The 24557-nt window shown below is 48.8% G+C and overlaps 1 protein-coding gene across 8 annotated transcripts in view; it reads left to right on the top strand.

Annotated features, from left to right (window-relative positions):
- crb1 (crumbs cell polarity complex component 1) overlaps positions 1 to 24557 on the top strand; it is a 210470-nt gene that overhangs the window by 149799 nt on the left and 36114 nt on the right. For 7 of the 8 annotated variants that reach the window (XM_038794863.1, XM_038794862.1, XM_038794865.1 and 4 more), the window contains exon 9: positions 3987 to 4893. In XM_038794863.1, the coding sequence (XP_038650791.1) occupies positions 3987 to 4893 (907 nt within the window). The remainder of the gene's footprint in view (positions 1 to 3986; positions 4894 to 24557) is intronic. The other variant, XM_038794869.1, reaches the window with a different exon arrangement.

The following is a 24557-nucleotide window of genomic DNA, read 5'->3' as shown; positions in this document are numbered from 1 at the left end:
ATGGTGGCAACTCCAGTCCATTTTGAGTGAGCAGCGGCTCGAATAAGAAAATGCATCCTTCACTGCCATCTACCCAGTGGCAGGTCTCTTCAGCCCATTCCCATGAGTGCAATAGGGCTAATGGCAGCAGGTTCCACATTGTTGCACAAAATAAACATATTCCTGCCTTCTCCTTGATTTTCACATCTAGCCCGTCCAGCTGAAATAGCTCCTGGCTACCTACTGCATCCTCACAATGCCACAATGGTCTTCATTCAATTGGTTTAATACACATTTTCTTAATAATGGTGGAATGATGACTCTCATTGCCCAGGAGAGACAACCTGCCTGTATGGATGCTCAAGTCTTCGGATGGAATATGGCTTTTACTCAAGGATTGCTCCTGAAGTCTAGCCTCGAAGCACCATGTCCATAATCTCTGACAGTACTGGATCACTTCTGGTATGCTTTTGCTTCTTCTGCTGTTACAGAAGTATTATCTACGTGCTCGAAATAGTAAATATTTCCACACAAACTGCTTATCGATTAACTATTTGTAAGGGTCGTCGGGGGATTCCATCTGCATTCCCATGAAGGATTGACTGACGATACTTGATCGTACATGTGGTGAATTCCGCTCTCTTTCAAGTAGCTTATGAACTCTTGAGATACGATCTGCAGTCAATTATCGCTCACCAGTTGTGTGTGTGTGCTTACAAGAGAAATACCCACCTCTGCTTTCTGCTCGCCGCCAGTGATGGAATGCTGGTATGAGGTCCAAATATTGCTGTAAGTGGATGATGGTCTGTCAATAACATGGATTTCGTCCTGTACAGGAATTGATAGATGCATTTTATTCCAAAATGATTCCTCTGGCTTTTCTCTCTATCTACACATAATTGCTTTTGATTTAATTCAAGGTCCTCGACGTGAAAGCTATCGGCTTCTCTTCACCTGCAGACATTATGTGGGAAGCCACTGCCCCAACTCCACCTGGTGATGCATTACATGGCAGTTGCAGGAGTAAATTTGGATCAAAATGTGTCAGGATTTCTGACTTGGCACCTCTTTGGCTTGCATGAATGCTTTCTCACATTAATCCCCCCCATTATCACTTTTTATTTTGACACAGTAGATTGTGCAAGCATTTTTGAATACTCAACAGATTAGAAACAAGTCTTCTGTAGTAATTCAGTAAATCTAAGGTCGATCAAAGTTGGATGTCATTTTGAGGTGCTGTTGCCTTTGAGTTATGAAGGTGACTGATGCAGTCCTTTGGCGTCGATGACATGACCCAGATATTCAGTTCAAGACTGGAAAAATTCACATTTGTCTTTTCGGACTCTTAATCCTTAATATTCTAATCTCTGGAGTCTGGCATCTAAATTGTGGAGCTGTTCTTCCTCATTCTTCCCAGTAACCAAGACACCATCCAGGTAACACTGGACTCTGTCTAATCTGTTTAAGATTTGGTCCATAGCTCGTTGGAACAAAGAGTGATGCCAAATTGTAATCTTTTGTACTGAAATAATCCTCTGTGTGTCACAATCGTCAAAAAGATATGGTTGACCGAGGCTGATTTTGCTGAAGTGTTGGCCTCCAGCCAAGCCAGCGAATAGGTCATCAATCAGCGATAGACATGCTGTCCTGCACATTGTACAGGATTAATAGTCACTTTAAAATCACCAATAATAGGTACAGTCCATCTTTTTTCATCACGGGTACAACCGGTGTAGCCCAATCACTCACGTTCATAGGTTCAAGGACTTCTGTTCTGACCAGCCATTCTAATTCTGCTTCTACCTTAGGTCTGATTGCGTAGGGCACTGACCTAGACTTTAAGCACTCGACTCTCATCTTCCTTGAAGATATCCTTGAGATATCCTTCATGCTTTCCAATTCACCATTGAAGACAATAGCATGTTTCGTAAAGATTTTGGTAGGTTTGATTCGAACTCTGTCATGAGATTGACCTTGGCCCAATTTAATCTGGGGCTGGACTCTCCACCGGCGGGATGCTCCATTTTGCCAGCAGCCCGAGGTTTCCCGACGTCGTGGGGCTGCCCCACAATGGGAAACCCCCAATGACCAGCCTGCGAAACGGAGCATCCCGCTGGCGGGGTGAAACAGAAATGTGGCACGGTGGGGCGGAGAATCTCGCCCCAGATCGTTGGTGGCAAATTCTTCCCATTAGTGCCGAATAATTTCCATGACGATGTGCAAGGTCAAATCTGTTTGTCCATTTAATTGCACTGTTACATTAATACGGTCCCTCAACGGAACTACTTCGCCAATGTAGGTTTTTAACACTTATGTTCAAGGGTTACAGAGCAATATGTCTTGATAAACAGGCTCTGGCACCGAGTTGGCTGCCCCAGTGTCCACCTTCATCTTTACCGGCTGACTGCCCAATAATGCAGTGACTCAATATTGATTTGTTGCACCAGCAATAGTTAGTACATCTAATGGCAGTTCATCTTCGAACTATGAATCCAGTTCCTTCTTACGTCCTTTTTGTGCCCATGAACACTTTTTCCTTGATTCTGCTTGCCATTTGATTAATTCAACTTGATCAACTGAATATTGACAAAATGTTCACAAGTATTTACGTATTGAAAATATTTGCATCTGCATGCACTTCCTGTCAATTTTTCTGTTATAAATTGCCACCATCCAGAGTAGCACAGTGGTTAGCACCGTTGCTTCACAGCACCAGGGTCCCAGTTTTGATTCCTGACTTGTTCTCCCGTGTCTGCATGGGTTTCCTCTGGGTGCTCTGGTTTCTTCCCACAAGTCCCAAAAGACGTGCTGTTAGGTAATTTAGACATTCTGAATTCTCCTTCTGTGTACCCGAACAAGCGCTGGAGTGTGGTGACTAGGGGCTTTTTACAGTAACTTCATTGCAGTGCTATTGTAAGCCTATTTGTGACAATAAAGTTTATTATTATATTATTATAAGGGAAAGTTCTTTTTTAACCCGTCAAGCTGCGATTCTGTATAATCGTGGCATTGTACTGTCAGGAGGATATAATTACAATGTGACAAGCTACCATAACGTGACCATAGGAATTCATAATGCAAATATAACTGGAAAGACTTTAATACATAGACTGAATTACACTTGCATGCTGAGGTTCAATTATCTACAGGCCTCTAATCCCAGTGTATCTGAGGATCCTGCTTGATCTTCATTCCCCATGTGCAATGCTACAGGAGATTTTCCAATTTTGTGTTCAAACAATTCCAACCATCACAGTCATTTGCAGTTAATATTTTCAGGAAGGAAATTTTTTACAAACCTAATTAAACAAAAACATATCTGTATTTCACTAAACTGCAACTCAAGGGAAATTTACATCAATCTGTCTGCTGGCAAAAGGAAATCAGACAGGACAGGCAAATACAATTGCCAGTGTGAATCATCAGCTGCGACCTTGCTTTCTTGAGCAGGCAAGATGAGGACCTCTGAAGGTGGGATCCTTCATAAATTTCTAAATTGGACTTGGGCCAAATATTACTTGAACTTGCATGGGAATAGGAGTTGTGGCGAGAATTGGCCCAAAAAGTGGTTGACTTTTCTTGACTTTCCTTGGGCTCGTACTTTCTGCAATTAGTCAAGTCTACTCTGCTGGTCTAAATGACTTTTCTCAGCATTGGCTGCTCCTGTACTCACACATTTCAACATATGCACAGTACTAATGAGTCTGGTTCAGTCTTTACCAGTTGTTATTATTTCAGTTTGTTGGAATGACAAAAGTGCCTCCTCCGATTCTGGGATTTAGAAAATGAATTTGAGTGTGAAAATCAGAAGTACTAATTACACTACTTGCTAATTATTCAAACCAAAACAATGAAAGTCTTCAATTTGTGAAATTGCTTTATTATTGGCTGTAAGGGCCAATGTTACCATTGGCCAATAATGCACAGGGATTCATGTGGAATTTGAACCACAGCTGAGACATTCAGTACTGGCCTTCTGACTTTGTTTCCTCTTGTTTTAAATGCAGGTCTAGCTAATGCAACTTTCAAAGGACAGAAAAGCGACCTGTCTTTCAGAGGCAATGGCAAGATCAAGCGAGAGCTCACGAACGTTACATTCAGTCTTCGAACGAGGGACTCCAATGCTGTTGTACTTCATGCTGAAAAGGAGCAAGACTTCATCACAGTTGCTATCCAGCAGTGTCATTTAATATTTATGATACAAAGTGGAAACAGCCTGGGCAACCTGAGTATACTCAGTTCAAGAGCAATTAGCGATGGTCTCTGGCATGAAGTTACCTTTTACATGATGGATCCCTGGCTTCAGTATTCCAAGTGGCAGATGGTGATAGACAAGAAAGCAGAGATGGTGACAAGTACAGTTGTCAGTGGAAACCTGAACTTCCTGTCAGAAGGAACAAACATTTATCTCGGGACTGGAGGTCCTAGAAAAGGAGGAAGCCTCACAGGATGCCTGGACACAATGAAACTTGGTGGCATCTCCTTACCATACTTTGCAAATGATAATATGTACATTATCAAGCCACAACGAGATCAATTTATCAAAGTATCTTCCAATCCTGTACTATTGGGATGCCCGATGAAGAATATCTGCGTATCCAATCCTTGCAAAAACAATGGGAGCTGTGAGGACATGGTTAGTTACTATCAATGTAGCTGTCCTTCAGGTTGGACAGGCCTCAACTGTGAGGAAAACATCAATGAGTGTCAGTCAAGTCCTTGTATTCACGGCAACTGCACTGACAAAGTGGCAGCATACAAATGTACATGTACATCTGGCTTCAAGGGCACTAATTGCGAAGTGAACATAGACAACTGTAAAAAGCACAAGTGTAGAAATGGAGCTACGTGCACTGATGCCATTAACAGTTATTCATGTCGTTGTCCTAATAACTTCACTGGAAGATTTTGTGAGTAAGTAGAAATCAATTGTAAAAATTAACAATGTTGAAGCTAACCTTTTCTTTACTTTGCAGCACATGTCTATGAACTAGTATAAAAATAAACATTTTTTTTCGTTCATGGGATGTGGACTAAAGAGTCAACCACATTTCTGTGGATCTGGAGTCACATGTGGGCCAGAGCAGGTAAGGACATCAGATTTTCTTCCCTAAAGGACATCAGTGAACCAGATGGGTTTTTATGACAATCAAAAATGGTTTCATGGTTACCATTCACCTTCTAATTCCAGATTCTTTTATTGAATTCATATTTCACCATTTGCCGCGGGGGGGATTTGAATGGTCCGTCCCCAAATCATTACCCTGGGTCTCTGGATTACTAGTCCAGTGAAAAAACAACTGTCCCAGTTTTGTTCAGAACTATCTAGTTTCTTATCGGTTTGCATCGATGTAAGGATTCACAAAAACATTCTATTCAATCTGACTGTTGGCCTTCTTGCAAGATGTTTTGACTTTATGAACACATTTGTACCTATGTAGTATTTTGGGGCAATTGCAGGCATGATGTATGTCACATGATCCACTGTAACGCAGTAGGGAAACAAGTGACATTAAGCATGCACAGTGCTTCCATCAACTTTGCTTCAGGCAAGGATTACTGCTGTGATACTGATATTGTTTTATCCATAGCTATACTGTTGTTTTGGCATACTTCGTTAAAAAAAAATAAGTGCTATTTCTTATTCAGGAAAGTACTCGCAAGATAGTACTGAAATAGTACTGGCAATTGATTTGCTTACCATCTCTAAATTGGAGGTTATTCAGAAGTCTGCTACTTGTGTCTTACCTCACCACAAGTTCCATTTTTCTATCATCCCTATGCTCATTGACCTCAAGCAATGTCTTTATTTTCATCCCTGTTTTCAAAGTCTCCATGGCCTTGCCCCTCCCCATCTCTGTAACCTTGAGTCCAACAAACCTCTGAGGTATCTGTGCTCCTCTAATTCTAGTCTCTTCTGAACCTCCAATTTTATTTTCTCCACCACTATTGGCCATGCCTTCAATTGCCTGGTTCCAAGCTCTGGAATTCCCTACAAAAGCTTCTCAAACACACTTCCTTCCTTTAAGACACTCCTAGACAGTTGCCAGAGGCTTATAGCTTGAGGGGCACCACTCCACATCAAGCATAGGTGACCAGGAGTCTTTACCGCTCTTACTGCCTGACATTAGTATGGAGGAAGGATTTTGCAGGTTGTTGCCCAACCTGTTGGCCACATTATGAATGCACCTTCCCTGGGGTGGGCCTCAAACCTGGAGCTACTTGCTGAGTGATGAACCATCAATTGGACGCGAGACATGATGAAGATCCAAACTGTGGCTTTAATCAGCTAGCTGTTAGCCTGGTGGTCGACTACAGAGAAAGGCCGACCGCCGGGAAACCTGGGTACTTATACCCTGCTTCGGAGGCGGGGTCTACTTGCCTCTCGACCAATTGGTGAGCAGTCACATGACTAGTCAAGCCAATCAGACGAGAGGCACATGACCAGCCAGAGTCAATGGGAAACCAATGCTCTGCACCAATGGCAGTGCTCCCACTTATATCACCACATTCACCCCTTGTGGAGAAAGAAGGCGGGGGGGGGACTGTGAGGGGAAGAGAGGGGGGGGGGTCCGAGGACAGGTGGTATGAGTCGAGATAATCGAGAGGATATGGGCTCCCCACTGGCTCATGGTAAAATAAACAATACTACATACTACATTAGGATGCAAAAAATTACAATAGAGTCCAATAAAGTCCCATGGTTGCATCAGATGGACACATTCAGCCTGTCAGGTGCCCATGGTGTTCTGGTGGACCTTCGTAGTGGAGCCGGTGACGTCAGGCCGATGGTCGTCCTTGCCTCCGGGAGCGTCGGTCATAGATGTGTCTCCGTACCCCGGGCCGGTGGCGGAGACACTGTAATCGGGGAAGCGGGGGTATATGCGCGGGGTCGTGGGGGCACGGGGGTGCTGGGGGGAATTGGGGTTGGGGGGGTGTTGATGGAAGAGGAGAAGGCCGCACGCCGGCGGGTGCCAGGTCCCGAAGCGAGACCGTATCCTGCCGACGGTCGGGATATTCCACGTACGCATACTGCGGGTTGGCGTTGAGTAACTGGACGCGCTCAACCAACAGGCCGGACTTGTGTACCCGCACATGCTTCCGGAGCAGGATGGGCCCGGGAGTGGCCAGCCAGGTCGGGAGAGGGGATCCTGAGGACGACTTCCTAGGGAAAACAAGAAAACGTTCATGGGGTGTTTGATTAGTGGTAGTACAGAGGAGAGACTGGATTGAATGCAGGGCGTCGGGGATGACCTCTTGCCAACGGGGGATAGGGAGATCTCTGGACCATAGGGCCAGCAGGATGGTCTTCCAAATGGTGCCATTCTCCCGCTTGACCTCACCGTTGCCCCAGGGGTTATAACTGGTCGTCCTGCTAGAGGCTATGACCCTGCTGAGCAGGAACTGACGCAGTTCGTCACTCATAAAGGAGGATCCCCGGTCGCTGTGCATGTACGCGGAGTAACCGAAGAGGGAGAAGATGGATAGGAGGGCCTTTATGATGGTTGTTGTGGTCATGTCGGGACAGGGAATGGCGAAAGGGAAGCGGGAGTATTCGTCAATAACACTCAAGAAATATGTGTTACGGTTGTTGGAGGGGAGGGGACCCTTGAAGTCTACACTGAGACGTTCAAAGGGGCGGGATGCCTTGATCAGATGCGCTCGTTCGGGGCGGTAGAAGTGCGGTTTGCACTCGGCGCAGACGTGGCAGTCCCTGGTGACGGTCATGACTTCCTCAACGGAGTAGGGCAGGTTGTGGGTCTTAATAAAGTGGTAAAAATGGGTGACCCCTGGATGGCAGAGGTCCGTGTGGAGGGAGCGGAGGTGGTAAATCTGCGCGCTGGCGCAGGTACCGAGGGATAGGGAATCGGGAGGCTCGTGAGCTTACCAGGACGATACAAGATATCGTAGTTGTACGTGGATAACTCGATCTGCCACCGCAAGATCTTGTCGTTCTTAATCTTGCCCCTCTGTGAATTATCGAACATGAAAGCCACTGACCGTTGGTCTGTGAGGAGGGTAAACCTCCTGCCGGCCAGATAGTACCTCTAATATCGCACAGCTTCGACTATGGTCTGTGCCTCCTTTTCCACCGAGGAGTGGCAGATTTCGGAAGCGTGGAGGGTTCGTGAGAAGAAGGCCACGGGGCTGCCCGCTTGGTTCAGGGTGGCTGCCAGAGCTACGTCAGACGCGTCGCTCTCGACCTGGAATGGGAGGGACTCGTCGATAGCATGCATCGTGGCCTTTGCGATATCCGCTTTGATGCGGCTAAAGGCCTGGCGGGCCTCCATTGACAGGGGAAAGGAGGTGGACTGGATGAGGGGGCGGGCTTTGTCGGCGTAGTTGGGGACTCACTGGGTGTAATAGGAGAAGAAGCCCAGGCAGCGTTTGAGGGCTTTGAGGGAGTTGGGGAGAGGGAGTTCCATCAGGGGGCGCATGCGTTCGGGATCGGGGCCTATCACTCCGTTACGCACTACGTAGCCGAAGATGGCGAGACGGTCGGTGCTAAACACGCACTTATCCTTATTGTAGGTTAAATTAAGGAGTTTCGCGGTTCGGAGGAATTTTTGAAGGTTGATGTCATGGTCCTGCTGTTTGTGGCCGCAGATGGTGACGTTATCGAGGTTACAGGAAGGTAGCCTGTAACCCATGCTTGTCGACCATTCAGTCCATCTCCCGTTGGAAGACCGAGACCCCATTTGTGACACCGAATGGAACCCTGAGGAAGTGGTAGAGGCGCCCATCTGCCTCAAACGCGGTGTACTTGTGGTCACTCGCGCGGATGGGGAGCTGGTGGTAGGCGGACCTAAGATCCGCCGTGGAAAAGGCTTTGTATTTTGCGATCCTGTTAACCAGGTCAGAAATACGGGGGAGAGGGTATGCGTCCAGCTGCGTAAACCTGTTGATGGTCTGACTGTAATAAATGACCATTCAGTATTTCTCCCCAGTCCGAACTACCAGCACTTGGGCTCACCAGGGACTGTTGCTGGCCTCGATAACTCCTTCCTTAAGGAGCCTCTGGACCTCGGACCCGATGAAGGTCTGGTCCTGGGCACTGTATCATCTGCTCCGAGTGGCGACAGGTTTACAATCTGGGGTGAGATTAGCAAACAAGGAAGGGGGGTCCACTTTGAGGGATGCGAGGCTGCAGACAGTAAGGGGGGGAATAGGAAGGTTAAGCTCTGCAGGTTGCACTGGAAATCCAGGCCCAAGAGTGCCGGAGCGCATAGACGGGGGAGAATGAGGAGTTTGAAGTTTTTGAAAACCCTCCCCTGGACCGTGAGGTCCGCTATGCAGCAGCCGGTGATTTGGACGGAGTGCGAACCCGAGGCCAATTCGATTTTATGCTTAACTGGGTGGATGGGGAGCGCGCAGCGTCTTACCGTGTCGGGGTGGACAAACTTTCCGTGCTCCCGGAGTCCAGTAGGCATTTCGTCTTGTGTCCGTTGAGCTGGATCGTTGTCGTAGTCTTGGCGAGCGAGCGTGGTCGCGACTGGTCGAGTGTGATGGAAGCAAGTCGTGGCGAGAGTTCCAGGTCATCCTCGGTGGTAGAGTAATCGCTGGCAGGGCCTTCCGTGTTGGCTCAAGATGGCGCCGCCCAGGACCCGCATGTGGAATCGGGGTCCCAAGTTGGCGGCGCCCAGGACCCGCATGTGGAGCCGGGGCCCCAAGATGGTGGCGCCCGTGGGAACCTCGTGGCAGCTGGGGGCAGTGTCAGTGGCATCTGCGGGCTGGTCAGGGCAGCCGGGAGCGGGGGTCGGGAGGACCGTGGGCCTGTTGCGGGGGCCGGGAGGCGGGCCGGAGAGGTCGGTGCGCGGCGCAGGGCCCTGGGGGGGGGGGGGGGGGGGGGGGGGCAATCCGCGGTCGCTGCGCGGAGCACAGCGACCGACTTGGTCTGGCAGACCACCGCGTAGTGGCCCTTCTTCCCGCAGCTCTTACACAGAGCGGAGCAGTCAGCGCGGGAGGGGGTGTTTAGAGAGGCCACAAAAATAGCAGCGGGGCCCCGATAGCTTGTCGGAGCGTCCCGCAGCGCAGGCCTGGGGGGGGGTCGGGGTTAGCGGAGGACGGGGTGGCGCGTGCCACGAGGTCCAGGGGGTTGCTGCGCAGCCAGGAGCGTATGCGCGGGCGTTTATGTCGGCGACCTCCAGGGAGGTTGCAAGGGTCCATGCCTCAGCTAGGCTGAGGGTGTTCTTCTCCAGCAATCGTTGGCGGATAGAGGAGGGTTGCATGCCGGCAACATCAGCGTCTCTAATTAAAAGTTCCATGTGCTCAGTCGCAGAAACGTGGGGACAGGCGCACATTCTCCCTAGAGCTGTGAGGGCCTGATAGAATTCGTCGAGCGACTCACCAGGGAACTGCTGTCTAGTCGTCAGGAGATGCCGTGCATTTACTTCGTTGACCGGCCGGAGAAAAGTGTCCTTTCAGGATATCCATGGCCGCGTCATAATCACTTTCGTCCTCAATCATTGAATATACCACCGTGCCCACACACGAGTGGAGGATGTGGAGTTTCTGCTCCTTGGTGGGCTTGCTGGCTGCAGTTGTCAGGTAACTGTTGAAACACGCCTGCCAATGTTTAAAGATTGCAGGCGCATTTGAGGCATGCGGGCTGGTACGGAGGCAGTCAGGCTTGATGCGTAGCTCCATTCCAAAATTCTAGCTGATTAAATTGATGAACACAAGACACGATGAAGATCCAAACTGTGGCTTTAATCAGCTAGTTGTTAGCCCGGTGGTCGACTACAGAGAAAGGCCGACCACCGGGAGACCTGGGTACTTATACCTCGCCTCGGAGGCGGGGTCTACTTGCCTCTCGACCAATTGGTGAGTAGTCACATGACTAATCAAGCCAATCAGACGAGAGGAACATGACCAGCCAGAGCCAATGGGAAACCAATGCTCTGCACCAATGGCAGTGATCCCACTCATATCACCACACTGAGGTGTAGGGATGTTACCCACAGGGAGGTAAGAGTTGCACAAGAAGCCACAGCTGGAGGAACAGGGATCTATGAGAGTTATAGGGCTGGAGGAGGTTACAGAGAATAGGGAGCAGTGGACCTCTGGAGAGATTGGTTAGCATAAATAAGAATAAAAAATATTCCATTATTGGACCCAGAACCAATGTAGCATGATGGGTGAATTGGATCTGGCAAGAGAATTACATGGGATTTATGGCACAGAAACAGGCCATTTGGTCTAACAGTCCCTGCCAGTGTTAATGCTCCATCTAACCTCCTCATCTTTGTAACCATAGAATCATAGAATTACTACAGTGCAGGAGGAGGCAATTCAGCCCTTTGGGTCTGCACCGACCCTTTGAAAGCGCTCTATTCCCTTCTCCCTCATGAACACCTCTTGCTTTCCCTTTAAATGCATATACGTTGTCTGTTTCAACCATTCCTTGTGACAGCATCGTTCTCATTATCACTACTGTTTGGGAAAGGCGTTTCTTCTGACTTACTTACTGGATTTCCTGATGCCTATCTGATATTGTTGACTCCTCTCCATAAGAGGAAACATTCTCTTTGGGCGGAATGTTTTCTTTTTTGCACGGGGTGCTGACTGAGGTGTGGAAACAGGCATGCAGCTCGCCAGTTGCACAGCCAGCTTTTCTCTGCCACATTGTGCAGCTTTCTGTGCAACAAGAAATGGAAGCATGGCCTATGCTGTCAGGCTGGCAGGGCTGGGCTGGAAAAAGCTCTGATTAATAACAACAAGAAACTCCCCCACATGCACACAGAACCACCCCCCCCCCCCCCCCCCCCGCCGCCACGCCCAAACGTTCACAGGCAACTCATTCCCCCAAGGGCGGCCCCTCTCTCCCAAACACGGGGGCCCCCTTCCCGACAGATATGGGGAACACCTCTCCAATGAATAAAGGGAAACCACCTCCCCATGGAGCTCCCCATAAGGGCCTCGACACTGCTCCTTTGTAATGCCAAGGTGCTGGGTGTAGTGCCAAAGGGCAGTGCCAGGGTACTACCCTGCCATGTTCCTCTCCCTCCAGGGACTACACTTCTGTGCACCCTGGCGGGTACCCAGCGCCTGATTCATGTTTTTAAAAATAAAGTTGTAAACCTCACCAGGATACGTCACGTCGACAAGGGGGAATTTCTAATGTCGGGGGACAATACGGCGGGGACGCCTGCTAATTAGATTTGAACGTATGGAAAGAAGGTTCCCAACTTTCCTCGGTGGGAACCTCTTTACACCTCTGGTGGAGGTTGGGGGGGGGGGGATTCACACGGAAAATCTGAAAATGAAATCTTGGTGAGTCTTCCAGTTCTCAACAGGTTTTGAGCCTGTGTTGGTGGTGAACGTGGGCACAAAATCCGTTCTCTGTCTCCATTCCATCAAAAACCTTTGATCAGAGGCATCACCTGATGTGAGCGTGGAAGCAGTTGCATTTTCACGAGCTCTGGCTGTACTCATCTTTTTTTTAAAATATTTTTATTCTCCTTTTTCATTTTCTCCCAAATTTACACCCACCAACAATAAACAATAATCAGCAACAAATATGTCAATCCCAATGACAACGATCCTATCCTCCCACCAACCCCCAAACATTAGCCCGCATGTTTACATAAACAAATGACAAAAAGGAATCCGGGATTACCCATAGTAACCCTTAATACTCACAGCCCCCCTCCTCCCCAACCCTCCCACCATCACCCCCAACTAATGTTCGATGGTATCCAGTTCTTGAAAGTGCATAATGAATAATGCCCATGACTTGTAGAACCCCTCTGTCCTTCCCCTCAGTTCAAACTTAACCTTCTCAAGGGTCAAGTATTCCAACAGGTCCCCTCGCCACGCCAGGGCACAAGGTGGGGATCCTCCCACTTTGCTTTGATCCCTTCCAGTGGTGCCTTATCCTCTTCCAAAATAGCTCCGTACACTGCTGGCACTACCTCCTTCTCCAGTCCCCTTGTCGTCAGCACCTCCTCCAGCAATTGTAGCGCTAACAATTATACTCAAAGCCGAGAGACTAGTACAATAGAGGCTTTATTGTTGTACGATGCTGTCCCTCCATCTGCAACTGTAGACTAAAGGTCTGAGTGACTCACACGCATATTTATACACAAGCTCCCTGTGGGCGGAGCTAGCCGGCAGGGGCCTACCGGAGGAACCTGTATTACAGGTACAGGCATACATCCCCCTACTGCAAGTACGCATAACTACAGTGGTTATATCACCACACCGCCTTCGGGCGATCAACGAGGCGAAGGCTATGATATCTGCCTCCGCACCCGTTTCCAACCCTGGCTGGTCCGACACCCCGAATATGGTCTCCCGGGGACCCGGGTCCAGTTCCACATGCACCACCTTGGAAATTACCCGAAAAACCTCCTTCCAGTAATCCTCTAGCTTTGGACAGGACCAAAACATATGAAATGTGATTAACGCCCCCCCCCCCCCCTCCCCCCCGCAACGCTCACACACATCTTCTTCTCCTTCAAAGAATCGGCACATCCTCGCCCTCGTGAGGTGTGCTCTGTATATCACCTTCAGCTGAATAAGCCCCAACCTCGCACATGAGGTGGAGGCATTTACTCTCCGGAGTACTTCACACCAGACCCCCTCCTCTATAACCTCTCCCAACTCTTCCTCCCACTTTGCTTTGATCCCTTCCAGTGGTGCCTTATCCTCTTCCAAAATAGCTCCGTACACTGCTGGCACTACCTCCTTCTCCAGTCCCCTTGTCGTCAGCACCTCCTCCAGCAATGTGGAGGCCGGTTCCTCTGGGAAGCTCTGTATCTCCTTCCTGGCAAAATCGCGAACCTGCATGTATCGAAACATTTCTCCCTGCTCCAACCCATACTTCGCTTCCAGCTCCCTCAATCCTGCACACCGACCCCTAAGAAACAAATCTTTTAGCGTCTTAATCCCCTTCTCTTCCCATTTCCGAAAATTTCCATTCCACTTCCCTGGCTCAAATCTGTGGTTCCCCCGAATCGGCATTTCCCTTGACCCTGCCCCCAACCCGAAGTGTTGGCGAAACTGCCTCCAGATTTTCAATGAAGCTATTATTACCGGACTCCCTGAGTATTTCCCCGGAGCTATCGGGAGCGGCACTGTTGCTCGTGCTTTCAGTCCCGACCCCCTGTACAAACTCTCCTCCATTCTGACCCACTGGGAATCAACCCCTCTGATCCAGCTCCGCACCTTCTCCACATTCGCCGTCCAGTAGTAGTACATCAGGTTCGGGAGACCCAAACCCCCTGCCTGCCTTCCTCTCTGTAGCAGCACCTTCCTCACTCTGGCCACCTTCCCTCCCCATATGAATGAGGTAATCCTTCCCTCAATCTCCCTGAAAAAAGCATTTGGCAGGTAAATTGGTAGGCATTGAAAAATAAACAGAAATCGCGGCAACAAATTCATTTTAACTGCCTGTACCTGACCCGCTTGTGACAGAGGGAGACCATCCCACCTTGCCAGATCGGCTTTCACTCTCCCTACCAAACTCGTGATGTTGTACCTGTGAAGCCTCCCCCACTCCCGGGCAACCTGCACCCCCAGATACCTAAAGTGAGTCCCTGCCCTACGGAATGGCAGCTCCCCCCACCCCTGCCCCCACCCCCGGCCGAGACACCACAAAATACTCACTCTTATCCAGGTTCAGCTTGTACCCCGAGAACGACCCAAATACTCTCAGGAGCTCCAATATTCCCGCTATCGACGCACTTGGTTCCGACACATACAGCAGCAAGTCGTCGGCATATAAGGACACCCTATGCTCTATCCACCACCCCCCCCCCCCCCCCCCCCCCCCGCATTATTCCTTTCCATCCTCCCGAACTTCTTAATGCGATGGCCAAAGGCTCAATCACAAGTGCAAACAGCAGGGGGGACATAGGACATCCCTGCCTCGTCCCACGGTGGAGAGAAAAGTATCTCGAGCTGATGTTGTTTGTGCGGACACTCGCCTTCGGCTCCTTATATTATAGCTTTACCCAGTTCACAAATCTTGGTCCAATCCCAAACTGCTCCAGAATTGCCATCAAGTACCTCCATTCTACCCAGTCAAACACCTTCTCGGCGTCCAATGCCACAACCACCCCTGTTTCCTTCCCTTCCGCCGGTGCCATAATGACGTTCAAAACCCTCCTAATGCTCGAAAACAGCTGCCTCCCTCTCACGAACCCCATCTGATCCTCACCAATCCCCTTCGGGAGGCACTCCTCCAGCCTACCCGCCAGTACCTTCGGCAATACTTTTGCATCACAAATTCAGAAGTGATATGGGCCTATACGACCCACATTCCGCCGGATCCTTATCTTTTTTTAGCAACAGTGAAATCGATGCATGCCCCAAGGTTTGTGGCAATACCCCCTTCCCTATCACCTCTTCAAACATCCCCACCATCGCCAGCTGATCCTTGAATTTTTTATAATATTCCACCGGAAACCCATCCGGCCCTGCCACCTTCCCCGACTGCATCCTCCCAATCGCATCCTTTATCTCCTGCTCCACTATTACTCCTTCTGATGTAGCCCTGTCCCCCTCCCCTAGCCTCGGGTACTCCAATCCATCGAGAAATTCCTGCATCTCATGGTCTCCCCCGGGTGGCTCTGAAATGTACAACCTCTCATAAAACTCCTCAAAAACCTTGTTAATCAGCTCTGGAGCAATCACTAACTTCCCTGCCCTATCCCTCACCTGAAGAATTTCCCTTGTCGCTATTTCCCTTTGGAGCTGACCTGCTAACATACCTTACATAACAGCCTTATCTCCATGTTCATAAACTGCACCCCTTGCTCGTCTCAGTTGGCGCACCGCCTTCCTGGTAGACAGTCGGTTGAAGCTCGTCTGTAGTTCTTTCCTCTTTTCCAGCTTCGCTGGGTCCGCATCTTCTGCATAACTCCTATCTACCTACAAAATCTCGTCTATTATCCTCTGCCGCTTCAACCTCTCCTCTTTGTCCACCCTGGCCTTAAAAAAAATTACCTCCCCCCTCACCACCGCCTTTAGAGCCTCCCAGACCACTGCCTTCGACACCTCACCTGTACAGTTGAAACCTCCATATTCCTTAATTACCTTTTCAATTTTCTGACAGAACACTTGGTTCCCCAAAAGCCCCACATCCAGTTTCCACCCCAGACTCTGCGCTACCCCCTTCTCCAGTACCATATCCACTCAATGCGGAGCATGGTCTGACACTGCAATTGCCGAGTATTCCGGCTCCTTAACCCCATCCAGCAAAGCCTTCCCCACCACAAAGAAGTCGATCCTCGAGTATACCTTATGGACGGCTGAGAAAAATGAGTACTCCTGTTCCCTTGGGTGCAGGAACCCCCAAGGGTCCACTCCTCCCATTTCCACCATTAGCCCAGCCAATGCCTTCACCCCCCCGATGGGACCAGCGAGCGCGGCCGTGATCTGTCGAACCTTGGCTCCGGCACCAGGTTCCTGTCCCCCCCCACAATCAGCTCGTGTGTGTCCAAGTCGGGAATGGCCCCAAACACCTTCTTCACGAATCCCACATCGTCCCAATTGGGACAGAATACACTTAACAGCGCCACTAATCTCCCCTCCAACACCCCTGTCACAATCACATATCTACCCCCCTGATCTGCCACCACCTTCTCCATCTGGAAGCGTACCCTTTTGCTGACTAGAACCGCTACCCCTCGAGCCCTTCCGTTAAATCCAGAGTGAAATACTTGACTAACCCAGCCCTTTTTAAGTCTCACCTGGTCCTTCACCCTCAAGTGAGTCTCCTGCAGCATTGCCACATTAGCTTTTAAACTTTTAAGATGCGCAAGCACCCTTGACCTCTTGACCGGATCTACTAGCCCTCTCACGTTCCATGTGACTATCCTAACTGGGGGTCTCTCACCCCCCCCCCCCTTCTTATCCACCATCATCATACCACCGGGCCCTGCCCCATAAGCCTGACCCGCCCCTGTCCATTGTTAGCATCAAACCCCTTCCCCCCCTCGCAAGAACCCCCTCCTACGTTTCCCCTTGAAAAAACATCTCCCAGCATCAATCCCTTCCCCCCCTCTCGCTCACCTTGTAGGCCCATTGAAGCCTGCTAACCAGGCTCCAACGTCCGCAGCCCTCCTCTCACCTCACCTCCGTTCACTAGCTGACTTTAGTTAGCTAGCTCGGGTGGCTCTACTCATCTTTTAGCCTTTTATTTTATTTGGGTACACATTCCTTTTGTCTTTTCTTGGTTAACAACGTTTTTACTATGTTCCAAGATTCAGTCAGTGGCTCAGCACTATTGAGCCAGGACGAAACGTTTAAATCCTCGTTGATCTGTGGTGGCTGGAAGGAGTTGTAGTGGGGCCTGGTGTTTAGTGGCGCAGCTACTTTTGGAAGGCCTCCCACCCTGATGGTATGGTGTATACCGACAGCTGATGGCTGCTTATGATTATATTAATCTATCTGAATGTCTCAGCTCTGCGGTGCAGGTTGTCAAAGCGAATTTCATGAGTTGCAAAGTGTATTTATGGAGGCGTTGGAAGCGCACAAGGTGGTCCTTTTTGTAGAGAGAACACTGTCGATGGAGCACCTTTAATCCTGTCTTCATATCCAAGGGTAGGATTGGCCTCCTGACCTCTGGTCCTGTGTGGTCCTCTTCCTGATGTCGGTTGAGAGGGGTTGGAGGTGGCTGAGATGGCTGGGCCATATCTCCCCCCCCCCCCCATCTCCGGAGCCTGGGTTGTTGGCTGTTTGAGCCGGCATGTTGGAATCAATGAGATTTCATGCCTCGGTTGTTGGAATCTATGGAAGGTCCTGAAGATTGCTCACCATTTATGATCCTGCTTATTGTTGATTCTACTTTCTTTGTGGGCCGATGGAGAAGCCTTTATCCTGATAATGACCTTGCATCTCAGTTGTTATCCTGGACTTTGTTTCCTGATAATTATGTGATTGTCTGTTGATGCTGTTAATATATTTTCTTTCAGGGAAATGAATAATTTGAGTGTGATATCCTGCACCGTTGGTTACCCTAATAAGTTTATATCATGTTATGCTGAATGTTGAGTTCAGAATGTGTGCAGTTTCTTTATCCTCATATATCCTTGGTGGGAGGATGAGCAGAGCTGGAGCTGGATGAGGGGTGAAGGGGAGGTATTGGTGGGTTTAGTCCTGTCCTCACTGTGTTCGAGGAAGGTCCCCCCCCCCCCCCCCTCCCCCCCTCCCCCCCGCCAGTGTGAGTTAGCATCCTATTTTTGTTCAATGCCTTTCCTATTTCAGACCCAAGCAGAAGGTGTTATCCTGTTGAGGACTGGGACTTTTGTGGCTCTCATTTAGCGATGAGTCAGTAATTTCTCCTGATATGGGTCTTCCTCTTTGACTGCGGAACATGATGGTAATCCTTGGGGCTTAGTTTTCCTGAGGTCACGGTGCTGGATTTGGCCAAGCTCGGCTCTGGGATCAGTATCCTGCTGCTCCTTGGATGGGTGCACTCTTTTTTTCCTATGGAAGACATGGGCTGAGATTTGAGGCTGTGCTTATATCATTGCTGCCTGTTTTGGCCTGGATCTGGAGAAGATTGCAATTTATGCTGTGAGTGTTCATCAATTTCCCCTTTAGCTCTGGGTTGTCGGGACATTGTTTTGTTCCTTCTGTCATTTTGTTTTGTAGCTCTGCGTACGATGTAGGTCTGTGATGTTGCTTCTGTTCTGGTGCAGGCAGGCCCTATATCCCTGAAGGGAATATGTCGGGGATTTCGTCCCCGATTTATCTGGTCTTACTTGTTCCCACTCCTGCAATGGCTATTGTTGTGCACTGTACCGGTTGTACATTGTTACCTATAGCTATCATTTTTATTTTGTTTTGCTTGATATGATTCCTGTAAAAACTTGAAAGCTCCAATAAGAGGACTTTTAAAAAAAAACTTTAATAATTTTTAAAACCTTATCAGGTGACTCCTTGGCCATCTTTTCTCAAGGGAAAAGATATCCAGTCTGTCAATCTTTTCCCACACAGTTCCACTATCATCCTTGTAATTCTTTTCACCCTCTCCAGTGCCTCTACATCCTTTTTTATAATATGACACCAGAACAGCATGCAGTCGTGTGGTCTAACCAAAGTCTGATACAGGTTGGGCAGCACGGTAGCACCAGTGGATAGCACTGTGGCTTCACAGCGCCACGGTCCCAGGTTCGATTCCCCGCTGGGCCACTGTCTGTACGGAGTCTGCACGTTCTCCCCGTGTCTGCGTGAGTTTCCTCCGGGTGCTCCGGTTTCCTCCCACAGTCTAAAGACGTGCAGGTTAGGTGGATTGGCCATGCTAACTTGCCCTTAGTGTCCAAAAAGGGTGGGAGGGCCTATTGAGTTACGGGGATAGGGTGGAAGTGAGGGCTTAAGTGGGTCGGTGCAGAGTCGATGGGCCGAATGGCCTCCTTCTGCACTGTAAATTCTATGATTCTGCACTGTATGTTTTATGTAGATAGGTTTAGCACAACTGCTCTTATTTTCAATTCTATCTCATATTGGGATGGTACTTGGTTTACTTCCTTCTTGGCATTGCTATCCTGTGGTGCAACACTTAATGATTGATGGATCTGTACTCCTGAGAACATTTTGCTCCTCTACCCCACCTAGACTTGCACCTTCCAAGTGACCTCCCTATTCTTCTTACCAAAATGTACTACCTCACATTTATTGGTGTGAGTTAGGATGCAAGCAGCAGAGTTTTGGGTGAGCAAACCTGGATTAACAAGTTTCACAGTCTACCCAGGGTTGATGTAAATGTTTAGAAAGAGCAGATTCACTCACATAATCCTCTTCCCACCCCACACACCCTCATCTCATTTCCCCCTGCCCCACCCTATGTTCTCAATACAGTTTAACTGCTGGGAGTTGTACTCATACATTTAAGTGCAAACCCTCTCCTGGGAAACCAAGTTGTTCTTGGAGCTGGGCCAGGTGAACAATGGGCTTCCTGACAGAACAAGTACTGAAAGATTTTTGTGCCGATAACTACCATCAGTTCTATTTCACTCACAGTAAAAGAAAATGTGAAAGTAAAAGGCGTCCATATAAACTGAATTCACATGCCCCTGAAATCAGTTCTACCTTTTCATTGCAGTCACTCATCTCAAGCTTTAAGAATGACCATTTGGACTGAAGCTATATTTCAAAAAACTACTTTTGTGAGGGCCATAAAGAATCCAGCAGGAGTATGTAGAGTCAAACAGAAAGTAACTTTACTTACAACAATATGTGCACAGTACCAGAAATTCACTACTGGTTCCCTCTCCAGCCGATCCCACACTGTCCAGCTCTATTTATACAGTTGCACTGCTAATGATTGCCCATCCCCCTCATTGGGGGAGCTCACAGTTCCCAAGGAACATGGGGTAACCAATAGTCCCCAGCCAATAGGATCCGGCCAGGTTATAACAGGTTAATATTTGGATTCTAATATTTTTATTTGGTAATTTGTTGTCATGATATTGATAAGCTCGGAGATCATTAAATAATCTTAGCTGCTGCTATAAAATGTTACAGATTTGACCAGTTTAAAACCCCTGAAGAATCTTCCCCCACGCATGCAGGAAATATTTGTGACCTATTTCAGAAGGTTTACTCTTGTTTTTAAACTCCCATCTGAAATAGAATTGATGGTAATCAGATTGGAAAGTGAAAAAATAATATTGCTGTAATACCATTGGTATAAGACGCTGTTTCAGAATTCCTCACAATTCTTTGCAAGGGATTAAATTTCAGTTAGTTTTGTCTCAGATATTTGATGAATATTCTTTTTCAATTCAAGCTTTTTCCAAGAATGTTTTCCTGTGTAAACAGCCTGACAATGACCACGCCGTAACTTGAAATCTGTACCTCTCACTGTGTCTCCTTCTGAGTTGTCATAGCCGTGGCAGCCATTGTTCATATGGCCCAGCTCTAATCCTAATAATTGTCCCATCAGGTAGTAATGGGGTGATGTTTATACTGGTCTCCCATTGAATTTAGACTGGAGAGTGAAAAGTAGTAAGTGCTTGATTCACTTTGTCAAAATGAATTTGCAGTTACAAACATCCAATAATTGGGTTAATATAACATAAATGGAGGGCATTTCTAATACTCGTGTCCAGGCTGATTCCCTTGAAGGTTAATCCAGCTAGTCTCACTCACTTCGCAATATTCATTGAATCATAGAATTCCTAAGGTGCAGAAGGAGGCCATTCGCCTCATCAAATTTACACTGACCCTCTGAACGAGCACCCTACCAAGGCCCACTTTACCACCCTATCCCTGTAATCCCAAAGCCCCACCTAATCTTTTGGACACTATGGTCAATTTAACTTGGCCAATCCACATATCTTGCACATCTTTGGATTGTGGGAGGAAACCGGAGCACCCGGAGGAAATCCACACAGACAGGGCGAGAACGTGCTGTAGGAAATCAGTGAGCTAAATAGCTGGCTTGTAATGCAGAACAAGGCAGCAGCACGGGTTCAATTCCCGTCCCGGCCTACCCGAACAGGCGCCGGAATGTGGCAAATAGGGGCTTTTCACAGTAACTTCATTGAAGCCTACTTGTGACAATAAGTGATTATTATTACAGACAGCACGGTAGAATAGTGGTTAGCACGATTGCTTCACAGCTCCAGGGTCCCATGTTCGATTCCCGGCTTGGGTCACTGTCTGTGCGGAGTCTGAACATTCTCCCCGTGTGTGCATGGGTTTCCTCCGGGTGCTCCGGTTTCCTCCCACAGTCCAAAGATGTGCAGGTTAGGTGAATTGGCCATGCTAAATTGCCCATAGTGTCCAAAACTGCCCTTAGTGTTGGGTGTGGTTACTGGGTTATGGGGTTATAGGGATAGGGTGGAGGTGTGGGCTTGGGTAGGGTGCTCTTTCCAAGAGCCGGTGCAGACTTGATGGGCCGAATGGCCTCCTTCTGCACTGTAACTGCTGTGATTAATGTACAAACTGCACACAGTCGCCTGAGGCTGGAATTGAACCCGGGTCCCTGGCGCTGTGAGGTAGCAGTGCTAATCACTGTGCCACCATGGCGCCATTATTACATAAGATTACATACGATATGTGACAAAGAAACAGGCCGTTTGACCCAAATGCATGCTGCATTACTGCTCTACTCGAGCCTCATCCCACCTATCCTCATTTTTAAAAAAAGTATTTTTATTAAGGTTTTGCAGAATTATTCCTAATAAATCAGTAGTAACAATAATAACAAAACAAACTAGAGTGAACATTAACATAGTGCAAAAAGAGAATATACAATAACAATTAAATAGACATTACCCCACGCGACCCAGTCTTCCTACACCATCACAATGAAGCGCTCACCCGCCGCCCCCCCCCCCCCCCCCCCCCCCCCCCCACGGATTGCTGCTGACATTTTAATTTTCCCCAAGAAAGTCGACGAACTGCTACCACCTCCGAGAGAACCCTAGCGTAGACCCTCTTAAGGCAAATTTTATTTTCTCGAGGCTGAGAAACCCAGCCATATCGTTAACCCAAGTCTCTACACTCGGGGGCTTCGAGTCCCTCCACATTAATAAAATCCGTCTCCGGGCTACTAGGGAGGCAAAGGCCAAGACATCGGCCTCTTTCGCCCCCTGAACTCCTGGGTCTTCTGACACTCCAAAGATAGCTATCTCTGGACTTGGCACCACCCGTGTGTTAAGCACCTTGGACATTGCCCTCGCGAACCCTTGCCAGAACTCTCTAAGCTCCTAAAAGATGTGGACATGGTTTGCAGAGCTGCGCTTGCACCTCATACAACTGTCTTCTACCCCAAAAAAACTTGCTCATTCTGATGCCTGCCCTCTGCCAGCTCTGGAACCCACCATCCATCTTACCCGGGACAAACCTGTGGTTGTTGCATATCGGGGTCCAGACCGACGCTCCCTCCACCTTCTTGTACCTCCTCCACTGTCCCCAGATCCGCAGTGTCGCCACCACCACCGGACCTGTGGAGTAACGAGTCGGCGAGAACAGCAAAGGAGCCGTTATCAAAGCTCCTAGACTAGTACCTTTACATGACGCTGCCTCCAGCTGCTCCCCCCCCCCCCAATCGCCCACTTCCCAATCATAGCTATATTGGCCGCCCAGTAGTAGTTGCGAACGTTTGGCAGCACCAACTCCCCCCGACTGCGCTCCAACAGCGATCTCCTTACTCGTGGGGTCTTATTCGCCCACACAAATCCCGTAATGATCCTACTCATCCGCTTATAAAAGGCCTTCGGGATGAAGATGGGGAGGCACTGAAAGACAAACAAAAATCTGGGGAGAACAGTCATTTTCATGGTCTGCACCCTCCCTGCCAGTGACAGCGGGAGCATGTCCCACCTTTTAAAGTCCCCTTCCATTTGCTGCACCAACCGGGTCAGGTTGAGCTTATGCAGGGCATCCCATTTCCTTGCCACCTGTATACCCAGGTAACGAAAACTTTTCTCTACCATCCTGAGCAGCAGCTCTTTCAGTCTCTCCTCCTGCCCCTAGGCCTGGATCACAAACAACTCGCTCTCTCCCATGTTCAGTTTGTACCCTGAAAAACTACCAAAATCCCTCAGGATCCGCAGAACCTCCCCCATCCCCTCCACAGGGTCCGAAATGTACAGGAGCAAATCATCCGCGTATAGCGAGACCCGATGTTCCACCCCCCCCCCCCCCCCCCCCCCCCCCCCCCCCCCCCCCCGGAGCCAGTCCCCGCCAGTTCCTCGAGGCTCTCAGCACCATAGCTAGTGGTTCTATAGCTAGGGCAAATAGTAACGGGGACAGGGGACATCCCTACCTCATTCCCCGGTGAAGCTCAAAGTACCCCGACCTCAGCCGGTTTGTACATACACTTGCTACAGGTGCCTGGTACAGCAATTTCACCCAGCCAATAAAGCCCTCACCAAACCCGGACCTCCCCAGCGTTTCCCATAGGTACTCCCACTCCACCCGGTCAAAAGCTTTCTCTGCGTCCAATGCTGTTACCACCTCTACCTCCCCTCCCTCTGAGGGCATCATAATAATATTCAAAAGTATCCGGACATTGGTATTGAGTAGTTTGCCTTTAAGAAACCCAGTCTGGTCTTCCTCTATCACCCCAGGACGCAATCCTCAATTCTTGTGTCCAGAATCTTAGCTAGCGATTTGGCATCCACGTTTACTTATGCCTCATTGAAGGTCCTCATCATATTTCCGAAAATTTCTTATAGAATTCTACCTGGCAACCATCCGGCCCCGGGGCTTTACCCGATTGCATGCCCTCTATATCCTTGACAATCTCCTCCAATTCAATCGGGGCCCCCAGCCCCTCCACCAGGTCCTCTTCCACCATTGGAAACCTCAACTGGTCCAAAAATTGCCTCATCCCTTCTGCTCCCGTCGGGGGCTCCGACTTGTATAGCTTACTAAAGAACTCCTTAAAGACTCCGTTGACCCACCCCTTGCAATAAAGTCAAAATTCCTTTTGCCTTTCTAATTGTTTGCTATACCTACATGCTAACTTTTTGTGTTCCTATATGAGTACACTAGAGTCTCTTTGATATCAACATTTGAAAGCACTCTTCCTTTTAAAAAATATTCATTTTTTTTATTTTACGACCAAATCTCACATTGTATGCGCCATCTGCCATCTTGTAGCTCACTCATCT

The sequence above is a fragment of the Scyliorhinus canicula genome, chromosome 4 (assembly GCF_902713615.1).
Source record: "Scyliorhinus canicula chromosome 4, sScyCan1.1, whole genome shotgun sequence".
In the NCBI taxonomy this organism is placed as follows: Eukaryota; Metazoa; Chordata; class Chondrichthyes; order Carcharhiniformes; family Scyliorhinidae; genus Scyliorhinus; species Scyliorhinus canicula.
The sequence above is the reverse complement of the archived record's forward strand: the minus strand, read 5'-3'. Positions and strand labels throughout refer to the sequence as shown.